The sequence below is a fragment of the Carassius gibelio genome, chromosome B2 (assembly GCF_023724105.1).
Source record: "Carassius gibelio isolate Cgi1373 ecotype wild population from Czech Republic chromosome B2, carGib1.2-hapl.c, whole genome shotgun sequence".
Lineage (NCBI taxonomy): Eukaryota > Metazoa > Chordata > Actinopteri > Cypriniformes > Cyprinidae > Carassius > Carassius gibelio.
Genome location: NC_068397.1, coordinates 1,662,772 through 1,680,219, shown reverse-complemented (window position 1 = coordinate 1,680,219; position 17,448 = coordinate 1,662,772). Strand labels below are relative to the sequence as shown.

General features: G+C 38.7%; 1 protein-coding gene across 1 annotated transcript; it reads left to right on the top strand.

Annotated features, from left to right (window-relative positions):
* The first annotated feature begins 6,080 nt into the window (after positions 1-6,080).
* LOC127950436 (NLR family CARD domain-containing protein 3-like) lies at positions 6,081-13,626 on the top strand. The gene is made up of 6 exons (XM_052547484.1): positions 6,081-6,268; positions 6,928-8,862; positions 9,007-9,180; positions 11,450-11,623; positions 12,007-12,053; positions 12,145-13,626. Exons 1-6 carry the CDS (start codon positions 6,117-6,119, stop codon positions 12,690-12,692), a joined length of 3,030 nt encoding a protein of 1,009 aa, XP_052403444.1. The 5' UTR covers positions 6,081-6,116; the 3' UTR covers positions 12,693-13,626.
* Positions 13,627-17,448: the final 3,822 nt, after the last annotated feature.

Here is a 17,448-nt window from a genome sequence, read left to right as displayed (position 1 = left end):
ATGGTTTATCCAAAGCAGTTTTCTCAAACAAAGGTTTCAACGTCTCATCATTTCTTTGTAACTCAGCAATATTCCCTGGTACCTGCCAGCACCTAACATCGAGACCCTCTACAGAAGGCTCAGAGACTGGGGTACCAAGGTACTTCTCAAGCCTTCTTTGTCGGCGTGACTTTTTCGGGCCCTTAGTCCCGCCCTGCAACAGACTACAATCAAGATCTGGCAGTGGCTGAAGACCTGCCCTGGCTTGCGACCGAGTAATGGCGGAACAAGAGACTTCCACCGGGTTTACAATGGCTTTTCCAGAGACTTTAACAGTGGCTTGTAACAGCTCATTCAACACTGGTAAGTCTTGTCCCAGAATCATGTCTGTAGGCAAACTGTCAACTATAGCAACATTCAACAGGTACACTTGATCTTGTACTTCCACCAATACCTCAGCTCTGGGGTACTGCTTCACATCTCCATGTACACATTGAATAGAGGCAGTATTTAGATAGTCAACATTTGTTACATAACAGGATTTCAGCATTGACATAGAGCATCCAGTGTCCAATAATGCATGTACGGAATGTCCATTAATAGTCACTTTGCACATTGTTAGATTCTCCCTCACAGAATCTAGTTCAAAGTCTCCCTCTCTTGGCACATAACAGTACCCTGTCAGCTTAGCTTTACGCGCAGGACATACTGCTGCTTTGTGCCCCGGCTGCTGACAGTAAAAGCATACCAGTTCTTTCCCCCCTGCTGACTTTGGTTTTTGCACATTGTCTGACAGTTCAGCACGACCCCTCTCAGCCCCAAAGTGCGTGCAGACAGTACCAGGTTGAGTGCGTGGACCCCCGCGATGAGCGTTCTGGTATTGCTGAGCCAGCTTAGCCGCCACCAGTCCTGAAGTTGGCTCATGCTCTCTTACCCAGGTGCGAGCATCATACGGAAGAACCCGGAGTAGTTGCTCAAGGATAATGGCTTCACCAATCTCATCCTTGGAATGCTCCCTCGGTCGTACCCATCGCTGATATAGGTTCTTTAGGCGATGATAAGTCTCGGATGGCGACTCTCCAGCTGGAACTGTAGGTGTTCGGAACTTCTGCCGATATGTTTCTGGTGAGATGTTGAATTTCTCCAGCAATGCCTCCTTCAGATCAGCATACACCTCTGCCTGCTCCTCATCCATCGCCAGGTACGCCTCCAATGCTTGCCCTGTCAGTAATGGAACCAGATGATAGCTCCACTTCTCCTCAGGCCACCTCCAGGTCCTGGCTAGCCGCTCGAACCGCCAAAGATAATTCTCAATGTCTTCCCCTTGCTGAAAGATTGGCATCTTCAGTTCAGCTCGATGCATCGGCTCTCTCTGTACCGGAAAACTTATGGAGCCTCCGTCATGTGCTGCCCTGCGTTGTGAGGATACCCTTTGTGTAGCTGGTGTTGGTAGATCCATTCGCAAGCTGTCATTGTCAGACAATGGTTCAGCAGGCCGAGTCGACTGCCGGATAGACTCACGAAGACCCCGGAGCTCCTGCATATATCTCTCTTCTCTCTGCTGCTGGGCATCTAGGAACTGACGCATTAGGGAAACCATTCCCTCACCCGCTGTAGCAACTGGAGTTATTGGCTCCGTCCGTGGTGACCTGGACTTTTTCGAGGTATCAGGAAGCTCTGCCATCACGTCCTCTTCCTCTGAAGTCTCAGCTGAATTCCACGCCTCATCCTCCATCGTTGATATCTTCCTCTGTGACCTCAACCCCGCCCTGGGTTTTCTGCCTTTTGGCGCTGTCTTGCGAGTAGCCATCCCACCGCTGCCACCAAATGTGATGAAGCGACGCCACTGCTCGCTTCTGGTGAAGGGAATTAAAGGTAACTTGGGTCCGTGTGGATGTAAATAAGTGATGGCTTACTCGCAGAGCACTCTCGTGCAAGGTGTAATTTATTTACAGTGCCAAAAACACAGACGATCCACAGTGAAATATATATATATATATATATATATATATATATATATATATATATATATATATATATATATATGTATATACAGGTGAACACAAAAACCTAAAAAGTACCAAAATAAATAAAAATAAACAAAGATGAAAACTTCCCAAAATGTATCCACAGTAAACGGTTTGCTTGAGGCACCGCAGTTGCACTCTCGCTCTGACTTGGTTAACAAGTCCTGATTATGTGTCTGGCCTCCCTTTTTATAGGCCAGACTCCGCCTTCTTTGAGAACACCCATTGAGAGGTATAGATATAATATTTAAATTATTAACAACACCGAAACACATAAATACCAAACACTTAAATCACATATAATCCCCCCTTAATCACAAGACAATAGTTTCACCGGCTTTGGCGGCACTGCGCAGGCGCGACCCCCCCTGTTATGCCACAAGTATCCGCTCTTCGTCTGCTCGGTTTGGCCGACACAACATTTACCCGCCAAAGCCCGACTACGCATAATACAACAAACAAACGAACGTACAAAGACACGTGAACAAAACACAAGACACGGACGATGTGTGTGTGTGTGTGTATGAAATGATCGGGTATGCTTATGGACTGAAGGGGTAATGTGGTGTGGAGAAATGTCCGTGATCCATCGGACCAGCGTGTGCACCCGCGTTGCCGATGGAGAAACAACATGTGAGGACGGGAATGAAGAGTGAATGGGGTATGTATGCAAATATGTTTATATGTGCGTGCCAGTGCTGCTCCCTCAGCGGTGACAATAAGACAGATTTGTCACACTCTCTATGTTTATCTTGAGTAGAAACAACAAAATAATGCTTTATTTCTACATTTACTTTGCTGGTTGTCTGATGCAAAGCATGCTGGGAACTAGAAATCACAATCATTTTAAGTTCACCTTACTACAGCAACTTTTTGAGTTTACCGAACTTATTTAAATTAAATCCAATGAGCTGTCTTTATTATTTGAGTGCAATTACCTGATTAAATTGGATTAACTTCACTGTTCAGTTTTACAGTGCATCTAAAGGAGCTGTGTCTAGGCATGCCCTTTCTCCACACCTCACAGAATACTTTGACTTCAAAGCAGACACAATTTGGGCCCTGGGTGTGGCCTGGGTGTCCATCAAACTGCAGTGGCTGAAGGATGAGATTTGTGGTTTTATAATAAAAAAAATTTATTCTTGAAGGAGTCTGGCAAAAATACAACACCAAAAAGATCAAACCTTGGAATCCATGGAATTTGCAGTATGAAAATTTTCGTACTGTGTCACTTAAGCACACTTTAACAATGTAGTTAATAGCTGTAGTAAGTGCATCACAAAAGGAAAATAGTTTCTCTTACATTTTTAGTGCAGTAGTCTCAACAGCTTATTCTCTGCCTCACAAAATGTTTCCATGTTGTAATTTTAGATGATTTTAACTACTTTTAGGGCATCTTAATCTGGTAGGAAGCTTAATACTGGTGACTGACGGGAAAAGTTATTAATATACCTTATTAAATAAATCTATTTTACAGTAATTTAAGTTGAACTACTCTGTGTATTTAGTCAGCCAAGCTATCTTTAAACAAAACCACTCTGATAATGTAATGCTGCTCTGTGTGCCTGGAGTATGACCTAGTGGGTTTTTTTATGCCTGGAATTGAAAGTAAAAGAGAATGAAAGAAACTATCCCAAGGCAAAAAACTGTTAACACTGAACATTGAAACGGCTGCATATTCTGTGGTAGGTTCAGAACTTATTTTAATATAAACATGCTGCAAAAATATGAATTTGTTTTATTTTTCTTTCTTACAGGAGATTTCAAATCCAGATGATTAGATCTTCTTTGTGCAATTTTTGGTTAACCTCTTATATTTACATTTACATTTATGCATTTAGCAGCTGCTTTTATCCAAAGCGACTTACAGTTCATTCAGGCTAACATGTTTTTTCAACTTATATATCGGTATAATTGCTTATAATCTTAGGCCTGACCAAAATATATATTATATATATTGGTATATAATATTGACCACTATAAAAATACTATACATTAAAAATGCATAATTGATTTTTGTGTATAATTAGTTGGGTTTAACAATAATACAAATGTGATAAATATGACTTAAAATATGTACAAAAGCAGTGCTGAATACTATACTTCTACTCCATCCAAATTACTAAATTAGTGTTCAAAGTATTGTAAATTTATAAACATATTACTTTGACAAACTGTGTCCAGACTTACAGTTCATAACACTGCTGTATCAGATATAAACTCTGAATTAACATGAATAAATTAGTATGTGAATGTGCTGTGTATATATATATACAAATGAATTAATAGCTGTGTAATAACTGTGTATTAATATAAATATTGTTATTAATTTATTCATATGCCATCTAGTCAGGGTATTACATAAAATACTGACAGTAAGCTGTATATATTATTTAATAATTATTATTAAAAAGCAGTAAAAACAAACACAAAATAAGTTCCTGTAAAGTATCTTAGAGAGCCTGTATAATGGCTTCATTGCCCAGAATTTTGTATGAGTGTTTTGCTGTTATTGATTATCAGTTCCTCTTTGCAGATGATGTGGTTTTGGCATTTTGGTGTGACTGAGTGTCAGTTCCTCCCTGGAGATGATGTGCCTATGGCATGTGACTGTCATGGCAAAAATAATAATTTAAAGGCACAGTCTCTTTCATTTAAGTAAAAGCAATTACTTTTTTATTATGAACAAAGCACAAGAAGGCAGGAACAAGGAACTCTGATCCACAAAGAATCATTTCAGCATGAATGGAAAGTTAATATAACTTTTAAGCAACCATATTTGTTCATACACTAAAAAAAAAAAAGATTTTAGTTGTTTGCTCAGTTTACTTCAAATAAGCTAAAACAACATTAACCTTTAGTTTTTTATTCAGTTGTCAGTTGCACTCAATTTTATTATGTTAATTGAAATGACATTTGTAAAATGTTAGCTTAAACCTTTGAAGTTAAGTTGGGCCTACATGAATCATTTATGTTGCATTGACTGAAACTGGGCAGTGGATTTCTAGTTCCCAGCATGCTTTGCGTAGGGATAGACCAGGAGAATAAATGTTGAAATTAAGTGGTGTTTAATGTGTTTTTGCTAAAGGGAAAGACATAAAGTTTGTTGTTTAGTTATTTTTGACATTTAAAAGAGTATATTTATGATTATTTTTGAGGTTACCATTATGGTGAAGTACAGACTATGTGGTTAGGCTATAGGCCACATGAGCTGTAACTATGCTAATAGCATGAGATCATTTTAGCTGGATCTGTACTTGCATGCTACAAAAACTGAACTTAGTATTATGTTGTACTGAACAAGTGTTATGTTGCCTGTTACACTCTCAAAAGGATAAATATGAGAATCAAACGAAAAATAGGTTTGAGGGCCAGCGCTGTCACACAAAGAAGACTACGGAGACAGAGATGGAATCAAAGCTTGAATGGTTTATTGAATGGTATATGGTAGATGAGGGATGGATGGCACTCCAGAATTAAGCCACGGGCACACAGACACACTTCAGCACCACCAGGTGCAGAAAGGTAGTTGGTTTTCCAAAGTATCCAGTTGACGTCGATGAGAGAATCCTCCAAGATGCAAGAGAGAGTCAGGTTTAGTTCACACATGTACTCAAAGTTGCATAGATAAGACCGGATAGTGACTTGGTGTTTGTGGCTGACTTTTGTAGTGAGTGCATGATGAGGAGTGACAAGTGCTTCAAATTAAAAGTCAGGTGATTGTGATAAGTGGTTGTGAGTGCAGGAGGAACTGGCAAATCCGTGACATGCACATGATTTACACAGTCTATATAGTCTGCATTTCTACCCTTCACAATCAAATAATCATAGAACATATGCATGTGTGTATGCACCTATTGACAACCTAATCTCAAGCTCTACTCTTCACCACAATGCCAACCAAAAACAACAACAACAACAAAAAAAAAAACATTTTATGTTGTGTGAACTATACTAAACATTAAAAACTCAAACTCTGACAGGTCTTTCTATTTAAAAAAATACAAATTTCAGATTATTACAAAAACTTTTAAAATCTGTTTCCGACATAAAAGGTCCAAAATTAACCTCTCAACATTCTTTTTAGACTGTGAAGACAGTGACTTTAAAATGAGTCGCCATAATGGGAGAGAAGATGAGGGCATTGCCCCTAAAATTATTTATTCATCTTCTGGATCAAGCTGTATGTCTACAAAGAGTGATGCATCTATGAATGAAGATCCTCCTAAACTCAGTGATGGAACACTGACCTCTGACCCCAGGTAAGACACTAACCATTTTAGCAATTGGCATAGTCTTTACCTGAAGTGCAGTCTTTTTTCAAGAAAAATCAAAAAAATGTTCTGTGACTACTCCATGTGTCTGGGCTCGACCAACGCCAAAAAGACTGCAAATTACTCTGTTATTTTTTATTGCACATATAAGAGCAATACATAATTTGAATCTATAAAGGGTCTACCTTTATTTGTATAGACTCATAATAACAAAACAATGTGCTTTTGTAAAATAAAGAAAACAAACAGGGTGCACTTTGTGCCATCTCTTCAGAAGTTATATATATTGTGATTGAGTGAGCATGATGATTTTGACATAATTTTATAGCAAAAATGTAGTCTACCACATCCAGTTCTTAAAAGTCTTGCGACAAAATGTACTGTATGTGTTTTATGGCCTTATTTAAGTGAATTAAATGTTCACTAACCTTATTTTTTCACTAACCACACATAAACATTGTTCTCTTGAAAACACAAGCATGTACGTTAATGTCTAATGTCTAATCCCCAGATGTCTAAAGCACTTCTCTTGTCTTGGAAACATTTTTATGGTATTCCTTATTTGTAAATGAATCAATGTAATTCTGAAGATCATTCAAGGTATGCAAAATGTATGAATACAATGTTGTTTTGTTTGATTTTGGCAGCATTAGCAGAAGACAGGGAACAGAGACTTCAGAAACCTGTTCTGTGTCTGTGAAGAGTAACAGATCTATGTCTCTACACAATGACTTCAGTGATGCACCAGTGCCCTCTGAACTCAGGGTAGATGACGCACAAGTAGCTGTCATGGGCCAACCAGTGAATGATCACCTTCAGAGATGCAAAGACCAACACAAAAACAGCATGAAGAACAAGTATGAGAGATTATTTGAGGGAATCAAACACCAAGAGAATGAAACCCTTCTGAACAGGATCTACACACAGCTCTACATCATAGAGGGAGAGAGTGAAGGAGTGAATGAAGAACATGAGGTTTTACAGATGGAGAAAACAGCCAGAACAAAACACTCACAAGACACTCCAGTCTACTGCAATGACATCTTTAAAGCGTCAGCTAAAGCAGGATCTGAGGAGAAAGGCCAGATCAAGACTGTTCTTACTAAAGGCATTGCTGGAATCGGAAAAACCATCTCTGTGCAGAAGTTCATTCTGGACTGGGCAGAGGGAAAAGCCAATCAGGATGTAGATTTCATGTTTGTGCTTCCATTTCGAGAGCTGAACTTGATCCGAAATCATCAGTACAGTCTTCACAGACTTTTGCTGAACTTTCATCCTGAACTTCAAGATCTGGACTCACAGATTTATGAGGAGTGTAAAGTTGTGTTCATTTTTGATGGTTTGGATGAAAGCAGAATCACACTGATTTTTTCAGACGCTCAGAAAATTTGCGATGTGACTGCGACTTCATCAGTGGGTGTGTTGATGTCAAACCTAATAAAAGGAGAACTGCTTCCCTCTGCATTCATCTGGATCACCTCCAGACCAGCAGCAGCCAATCAGATCCCCTCCAAATATATCAACCGTCTAACTGAAATCGATGGATTCAATGACCTTCAGAAGGAGGAATATTTCAGGAAGAGAATCAGTGACCAGTATCAAGCCAGAAGAATTATCTCACACATCAGAAGAGCAAGGAGCCTCCACATTATGTGCCATATCCCTGTCTTCTGCTGGATCTCATCCATTGTGCTTCAGAAGCTCCTGGAAGAAGATCTGAGTGCAGAAATCCCTCAATCTCTGACTGAAATGTACATCCACTTCCTGTTGATTCAGATCAACATGAGGAACCAGAAGTATGAGGAGAGACATCCAGACAAACTCCAGCAGTCCAACAGAGAAGTGATTGTGAAACTTGCTGAACTGGCTTTCAAACAGCTGATAAAGGGTAATGTGATGTTTTATGAGGAGGACCTAATTGAGAGCGGCATAGATGTCACTGATGCCTCAGTGTATTCTGGGATTTGCACTGACATTTTTAAGGGGGAATGGGTATTTCAAAGGAGGAAAGTCTACAGCTTCATTCATCTGACCATTCAGGAGTTTCTTGCAGCTTTTCATGTGTTTTATTTTTATGTAAGTACAACTATGAAGGGACTTAACAATTTTGTTTCAGTACAAAATTTGCTCAAAGGTGCAGTGGATAAAGCCCTTGAGAGTGAAACTGGACACCTGGATCATCTCTTGCGGTTCCTGCTGGGCATCTCACTGGAGTCTAATCAGAGACTCTTACAAGATCTACTGACACACAGAGAGAACAGCTCAGAGAGCATCAGGAGAACCACACAGTATATTACAGAGAAGATCAAAGATGGACATGGACTCTCCACTGAAAGATCCATCAATCTGTTTCACTGTCTGCTGGAAGTGAAAGATCAGGCTTTGTCCAGAGAGATCCAGGAGTTTGTGAATTCAGACAAACACTCAGAGAAGAAACTCTCTGCTGCTCACTGCTCAACAATCACCTACATGCTTCAGATGTCCGAGGAGCCGCTGGATGAGCTGGATCTCAAGAAATACAACACATCAGATGAGGGGAGAGGAAGATTAATAATAGCTGTGATCAACTGCACAAAAGCTAAGTGAGTGTTAAATTTGTGATAAAAGATTTAAAATACTTACAATATCTAAACATCACATGGCATTTGTATACTTCACTCGTCCTTGGCTGATATACTTATAAATACAATTAGTGACAACCTACTTCCTTGTATTTTTCCCCCTAGTTTTGCTGACTGTAATCTCACTGCTCAGGATTTTGAAATTGTGTCATCATCTATTCAGTCCTCAAACTCTGTTCTGAGACAACTGGATCTGAGTAACAATGACCTACAGGATTCAGGAGTGAAGCTGCTCTCTGATGGACTGAAGAGTCAAAATTGTCTGCTGGAGATACTGAGGTGAGTAAAAACGTGTTAACATGAGTAAATGTACTCCATCGACAGACTAACACTAGAGGAGAAAAAATAAGCTTCAGGCAAGAAAATGCTTATTATAATTATTTATTATTATTATTTGCAGTCCATCTCAGCCAGTTGTGCCATTCCTCATCCTCTCATGGACCTTTTAGGGATTCATGTAATGTCCTTTTTAGCACTAGCACATCCAGCTTAACACTGCAGGAGGGCAGCTGAATGCAAAGTAGAACACAAAATGTGTCTCCAGCATTAGTGGAGTCAATAGTTTCAGCTGTGGGCAGCATAAGTTGATTTGGCAGAGGTACAGCCAAGCCAAAATATACTTTTTTGCCTCAGTCAGGTTGACCCACTGTCTCCTCTGGTTTTCCCTCACATCTCCATCTCCATTAGGGATGGATGCTATGGGGCAGATGTGGCCATGGTATCCTGTAGCATCCTGTTTCTTGTGTGGTGCCAGGTGACTGACACCTATTTTCAGAATGCAAGTTCCTCCCTATTAGAGTCCTACACAGGCCTCAATTCAAAGCCCTAGCCCGGCCCTGGCCCTTGTCCAACAGCTTGCCAAAATTCTCTTCCCATTACCTTTTCTCTCTCTCTCTCTTCCCCATTACAAAGCATGCTGTTGCAGCCATTAAAATAGTTCAATTTTGTTTTTGATGGCAAGGTGGTTATATTTCATTTAATTTCTCTAAACTTGGCCCAAAGCTCAACCTTAGGGGTGTAAATGAGTTGGGCCTCATCTAGCTTGGGGTAAAATGCAGGGTTCTACAACCTAGGACCAAAAATTATATTGGCTAGATGGCAAAAAAACTTACTTCTCCAGTCTTCAAACACACAAAAACAGGCATAGTGTTTGAGTAAAGAAATGCTGTACTATTCAAACAATTATTTGTCTGCTCTTAAAGCAGAGATCTGTCTCCTCCAGGCTGTGCACGGCCCGTCAGTCTAAGTGGAGGCGGGTGGAGTGACGAGGTTCGTTGAGAGCTCGAGGATCCAGCGACAGAGACGAGAGAGGGGAGAGAGGAAAAAAAATTCCGGTTCCCAGACGCACTGTTGCTCGGCCCTCCACCAACTGGGTGATCTCCTCCGCGGTGCCTGGCGGTGGCACTGGACGGCCCTCGGCGGACAGCGCGACACTCCGCCGCCCGGTGGACGGCTCCTCCGGTTTTGGGCAGCCGGCAGGAGTCCCCCGTTCCCTGCTCCTCCCCATTCAGGCGGACGGCCGCACAATTAAAATGAAACTTTAATAATCACAAAATAAACAAAACAGCGCATCAGCCCCTCACGGATGACTGATGCGCACAAATAAAAAGCAAAATATAAACTAAAAGCCCAGGCCTGTTCCTCTCTCGTCCTTCACTGTCATCGCTCCAGTTTCATATCCTTCCATCTCCTACGTGGGACTCGAGACTGGCGGTGGGTCGCAGGTGTCGCTGATTTCCCAATCATTCCGCCAGCCTCACTCCTTGTTCCCACGTCCCTCAGCCCCGCCCCACTCGCCACAGTCTACTTAAGGAAATAAAACAAAAACACTTTAATTATAATCATAATCCATATAGATGTACTTCTCTCTAAAGGCTTGTCTAAGGAGAAGATGGTTTATCTCCTTAGTATTTCCACCTGTCACATTTATGGCAGATACTTTTGCTGGTCCTTTGCGACAAGCCTACATACTGCTGCTGCTGAAACAATGTCTATTCGCTCTTGACAGTAGCGGTAGCATGGTCTTGTGTTGTTGCCACCAGCATGGCAATTATTATTATTATTCATCACTAATTGTTGGATGTCTAAAATATAAAAATAAATAGAAGGCTAAAACAGACCCAAACTGCGTCTGAACTATGACGTGAAAATTGGCCCGAAGCCAGGTCCAAGGGCGTAAAAAAGTCAGGCCCGGGCTGAAAGGCAGGGCTCTACTCTGCCATATAAAAACTCTGACCCGGAGGAGAGGGATCCGCCAAAATTAGGTGCCGGATCCGGAACCTGCTTGTTCCGGCACAAATTAAGTCCTGAGCATCTCATTTAATTAATTCTAATCAATTCCTATGTGTTGAATTTAATTAATAATATTGGTTTTAATCTGTTTTTACTATTTTAATAACTATTTTATTGAGTAAATATAGTGTATCATTTTTTACGTTGTAGGTTGTGTGGCTGCATGGTGACAGAGAAAGGCTGTAGTTGTGTATGTAGATGACCTGTTTGTTGATATATATCTGTAGAATATCTTTCTGTTGTTGTGTGTCTGTAGGTTGTCTGGCTGTATGGTGACAGAGGAAGGCTGTGGTTATTTGTCTTCAGCTCTGAGTTCAAACCCCTCACACCTGAGAGAGCTGGATCTGAGCTACAATCACCCAGGACCATCAGGAGTCCAGCTGCTCAAACACAAACTGCAGGATCCACACTATAAACTGCAGATACTCAAGTATGCACGGAAGCTGATATGTTGATTTGTGTGTGTTAATTAAAGGTTTATTGTTAACATTAACTAATTAATCAATTAATTAATTAAATATATCTATCTATCTGTAACACTCCTGATTATGCCTTGAGAGAGAAATAAATCATTTTACATTCTGGATTCAAACACTTATGATAAATATAATCCTTTTTTTATAATCCAGCTTTTAACTTTAAATGTGTCTTATTCTAGGAAGAAGAGATGTGGACATAGACTGTTACTATTAGCACTGATGCTTAATAGACTTTAGATGGGTTTGGAGTTTTTAGCATATATCAGTGATTGCTAGTCATATTCTTAGTATTACTTGTCTACTTTCTAAATAATCAAACATTTTCTTTCTTTAGTATGGACCATGGGGGCCCTTTTAGAATCACTCCAAGACTGAGAAAATGTAGGTCTTGTTTCATTCTCTGTCTCTCGTACATAAGAAAAAGTGATGCAAACTGTTTTGACACATTTCTCATCTGTCATCTTGTCTTCAGATGCCTGTGATCTCACATTGGATCCAAACACAGCAAACAATTACATCATTCTGACTGATGAGAACAGGAGGGCAACATATGTGAAAGAGCCGCAGTCATATCCTGATCATCCAGAGAGGTTTGTTGGTGGTGAGCGGGTTCTGTGTCGAGAGAGTCTGACTGGACGCTGTTACTGGGAGGTTGAATGGAGCGACTGGGGACATGCAGCAGTGGCATACAAAGGAATCGAAAGGAAGGGAAGTAGTGCATGTAGGTTTGGATACAATGATAAATCCTGGAGTCTGGACTTCTCTGATAACAGATTTACTGTCTGGCACAATAATAAACGAACTGACTTATCTGCCCCTTCGCCACTGTCTAATAGAGTAGGAGTGTATCTAGACTGGGAGGCAGGCATTCTGTCCTTCTACAGCGTCTCTGACACACACACACTCACACACTTACACACATACAACACCACATTTACTGAACCCCTCTATGCTGGATTCAAGGTTTACAAATCCTCACAGACTTTGTGTCAGATTCAACAAAAAAGAGAAGATTTCTAACTAACTTACAGATACTTTAATCATTAAATCTTATGTAAATTTGAAGTATTAGAAGTGAGACTCCATCATTATCTTTTACAGTAATTTCCTTTGTTTAAATATATCAGTGAATTTTAAAAAAAAAAAATAAAAAAAAATAACTATTAATCATTCCAATGCTAATTTTTGCTGTGGAAGAAAGAAATGGCTGAAGAAATTTTTTTTTACAATCGCTTTCTTTAAATAATTTGCAGAATTGGCTGTTGTTATTGTTTTCTGTTCAAGAGTCAAGAGGTGTTTATTTGTTATTTGCATAGTTACAAGGCACACACCTGTCTATAGAAGGACCCACAGTAAACACTGCAGAGAACAAACCAAGCCATGAAGTCCAAGGAGTTGTCTGAGACAGGATTGTATTGAGACATAGATCTGGGGAAGGGTACAGAAAAATGTTTGCAGCATAAAACATCCCAAATGGCCTAACCCTAACCCTAACCCTAACCCCAGTGGCCAATGTTATAATTTCACATTGTTCACATATCTCAGGATTACAATAACTGTTATGAATTTAAAATAAGTTACTGCTAAGTATTTATGCCTAAACAAAGCTAAAATAAAATCTTTATATTCATGCTAAAAATATTTTGATTAAATTAAATCAACCATTTAGCTTATTTCAGATTCTATATTGTCATAATTTTAAGTTGTCTTCATTGGTTTCCTTTGATTCTGATTATGTTATTAAGTTTGATTATGCTTGTTTCTATGGTTACAAATAATTATCTCTGTATCTATGTGTTTCAAAGTGAAAGTGATGTGTGTCCGACTCAGGCAACCTGCTGCTTCTGTACAAACAAGGACAAATGTCACAAAATCTATCTTAATTAAACATCTTTATGGTGGCATGATACAAAAAATGCTCAAAGGTGCAATGAAGACTGTAATGCTTATTCAAGGAACATAAAAAATAAAATAATAAATAAATTCTCATTATCCATTTTGAGCTCCATCATATGGCAGTGGATTTTCTGCATTAACTGGTTTTATTAGTTTCTTCATTATGCTTTTGCACACATCTGTAACTGCCTGTGTGATCTGATCTTTAATCACATAAATGCACATAGCAAAATCTCCAGTGTTCAATGTGTGAGTGTTAAAGAGGTCATATATTGCAATTTAATGTTTTCCTTTCTCTGTGAAGTGTTAAAAGCTCTTGGTGCATAAAGAAGATCTGTAAAGTTGCAAAGACTCAAGCATGCCAAATATCTCACGGGTGTCGCCAATTCTCTCAGATCACGTCTTTGCACATTCACACTGCGCAATTGTCAATTGGAATTTGTTGGCCTACCAAAATTGTCATTATTATTTGTTGTTGTCCAGCAGTTATAGATTTCTAAGCCAATTAAAAGCTAGAAATTCGAGAAAAGTTAAAGTTGCCTATAGTATCCACTACCAGTCAAATGTTATTGAACAGTAGCTTCTTAATGTTTTTTAAAGAAGTCTCTTCTGTTCTCCAAGCCTGCATTTATTTGATCCAAGTACTGCAAATCAGTGAAATGTTGAAATATTTTTACTAGCTTATTTAAAATAGCTGTTTTCTATTTGAATATACGTCAAAATGTAATTTATTGAGATTTCAAAGCCGATTTTTTTTTTTTTTTTTGCATCAATACTTCAGTCACACGATCCTTCAGAAATAATCTGGATATACTGATTTGCTGCTAAAAAAAAAAGAAAAGAAAAAAAGGTTTCTTTAATGAATACACAGTTCAGAAGAGCAGCATTTATCTGAAATAGAAATCTCTTGTAAAATTATGTCTTTATCATCCTTGCTAAATAAAAGTATTAATTTCTATAATTATTTAACAAAAAAAAAAAAAAAAAAAAAAAAAATATATATATATATATATATATATATATATATACTGACTAAGCTTTCGAATGATATAGTGTATAATGTTGCGAAAGCTTTTTATTTCACATAAATGCTGATCTTTGGATCCTTCTATTCATCAAAGAATGCTGAAAAAAATTTACTCCTGTTTTAAATATTGATCATCAGCAAATCAGCCTATTAGAATGATTTCTGATTAATGTGACACTGAAGACTGGAGGAATGATGCTGAAAATCACCTTTGATCACTGGAATACATTACATTTAAAATATATTCAAATAGAAAACAGTTGTTTATAGTATAAATATTTCACAATGTTACTGCTTTTGCTGTACTTTGGATCAAATAAAGGCAGGCTTTGTGAACAGAAGACACTTCTTTCAAAACATTAAAAATCTTACTGTTAAAAAACTGTTGACTAGTAGGCTATATAGATTACAGAAATGTTATATGTCATAATGTTATGTGTGTGTGTGTGTGTGTTGTGTGTGTGTGTGTGTGTGCGTGTGTGTGTGTGTGTGTGTGTGTGTGTGTGTGTGTGTGTGTGTGTGTGTGTGTGTGTGTGTGATTTCTGTCCCCCTCACTTCTGAAAAGATGATTAGGTTAGGTTAGATGGCTAACCCCCTGTTCATAACATTACGGCCGAATCACTGATGACAGATGGACTATTCTGACAACGTCTTTCATACTCTCCTGGACTCTGACACTGTTTTTTACTTGGCACTCTATCTGACAGCTTTAGGTGTTTATGAGCTTCGCTGAGTCAGTGTGAACAAATTAAAACATCCCTGTTCCTGTTCTCAACTTTAACTCTAATTATGATAATCTGTCCTTTTTCACATCCTTAATAGTAAGACATTTGATAAAAATAATTAAATGCATTTAATTTGTTGAATTGTTAAGTAAAGTTGTGGTAGAAATCGTTGTATGGAATATGGTTGCAACAAAATATTCAAGTTTAATTCAATTAAATTTAAGTTTATTTGTATAGTGCTTTTTTACCATACAAATCATTGCAAAGCAACTTTACAGAAAATTAAGTTTCTTCAATATTTAGTAGTAGCTTATGGTGGTGACTGTCAGTTTGTGTGCGTATGACAGGAATTTTCAGAAAAAAAATAAAAGTAGTCAACCAGACGATGAACATTATTAATATTATTAATTAATAATTATTATATGATTCAGTCACATTTGTATCAATATTTGTTAGTTCTGTTGTTGATTCAGGTTCAGCATCATCTGAGGTCCTCTGAGGGTCAGCATCATCTCTTCTCAGGTGTTCTGGATCCAGACTGGAGCTTGTGTAAATCCTAGTTACCACGGGATGAAGATCCAGCAGAAACAGAGAAACACAGAGACATCATTAGCATAACTGCTGATCCAACAAAGTAAAATTAATTAGTTTAACCCAAGCTAATGAATAAGAATGTGCATTTGATCAGATGCAACTGCAGTCACAAATTATGAGATGCATTATTCGAATGCTTGGCGAAAGATATGTTTTTTTTTTAGTTTAGATTTAAACAGAGAGAGTGTGTCTGAACCCCGTTCTAATGGAGCAGAGCAACCAGAGGGAAGGTATACAGGTGTGCACAGGGCCATTTGTGTGCTTTTCATTCCTTGAGACCTCCTTGGCAGATTATGAAGTTTGGACAAAGACATGGTGCCCCTGTAGGACTGGAAAGAAGGATTTAAGGGACAGAAAAACTGCCATCATTTGCAGATAGTTGATATAAAGGCATTGTTTAAGGCTGGACATGGAGTCAGACGCCGATCTGCCCTCATACAGTGCTCCTCGTTTATCATGGCCACGTTGCTTTTGGAGTTAAGTCACAGTTGGACACCTGTTTGGTAAAGGTAGGGGTTCTTCCAAGGGGCCACAGCGCTGACACATTGGTAGGGACACCTTGAGGTGGATGCATCAAAACTGGGCTTTTAGACAGTAATGAAGGAGCCGTATGTGAAGCATGCACACTGGAACCACAGTCAGCTTTAGGCCCAACATCATCTGAAATATCTTTCTAACTTTATAGTGTGGTTTTGTTTGGCCCTCTCTTGATGAATTACACTGAATCATGATACATGATGCATTAAAACATTTATCACTCTGTGATGGCTGTTATTTATGTCTAAATGTGCATTTTACCTTAATTTCAATTTGATGCCATTTAAGGAAGTGCGGTATGGAGCAATACTTCTGCTCATGTTTCGTTTTGAATAAAATAACGGTCACAGAAGCATGTTGCACACAGTCCCCAACACTTTGAAACAGTAGAATGGTTAAGGCTTACAGCGCAAGGAAAACTCATCTTCAAACTGCTGTTCTTCATCATTTAATTCATGCACAGAACATATTTGAAACAGCTAGACTGGTTTAATTTATAAGCCTAGCAATACATAACATATTTTACATAACATATTGTTTAATCCTAGGAGTTTATCAAAGTGAAGTATTTTCATTTTATTTTTTATGGTCAAAGTGAAGTATAGGTTACTTTGGGCTTTTGGCAGTTCAAACGCGCACTAATAACCATAGACATCATAAATACTTAGCCTATTTATTTATGTCTATGCTAATAACAGCGTCCACCAGGTGGTACAGTATAAGAAGAAAGCATTTCATCTGAAAAAGCAACAGAAATACATCATACAGACTGTAGCACTGTTTTTCAGATGAACAAATATGTTAACTTAGCATGTTTCTTAAATATCTGCAAACATATTATGGTATTTAATGCTTTAGTAGAGTCAAAATCTTACATACAGCACCTGTAAGCTACCAAGTTAAATGTTTTCCCTATCCATCGAAGCTCTATCCTCCAGTCCAGCAGGTGGCGGTATTCACCCTAACTGTCTTTACCGCCAAGTACAACACAACCCAT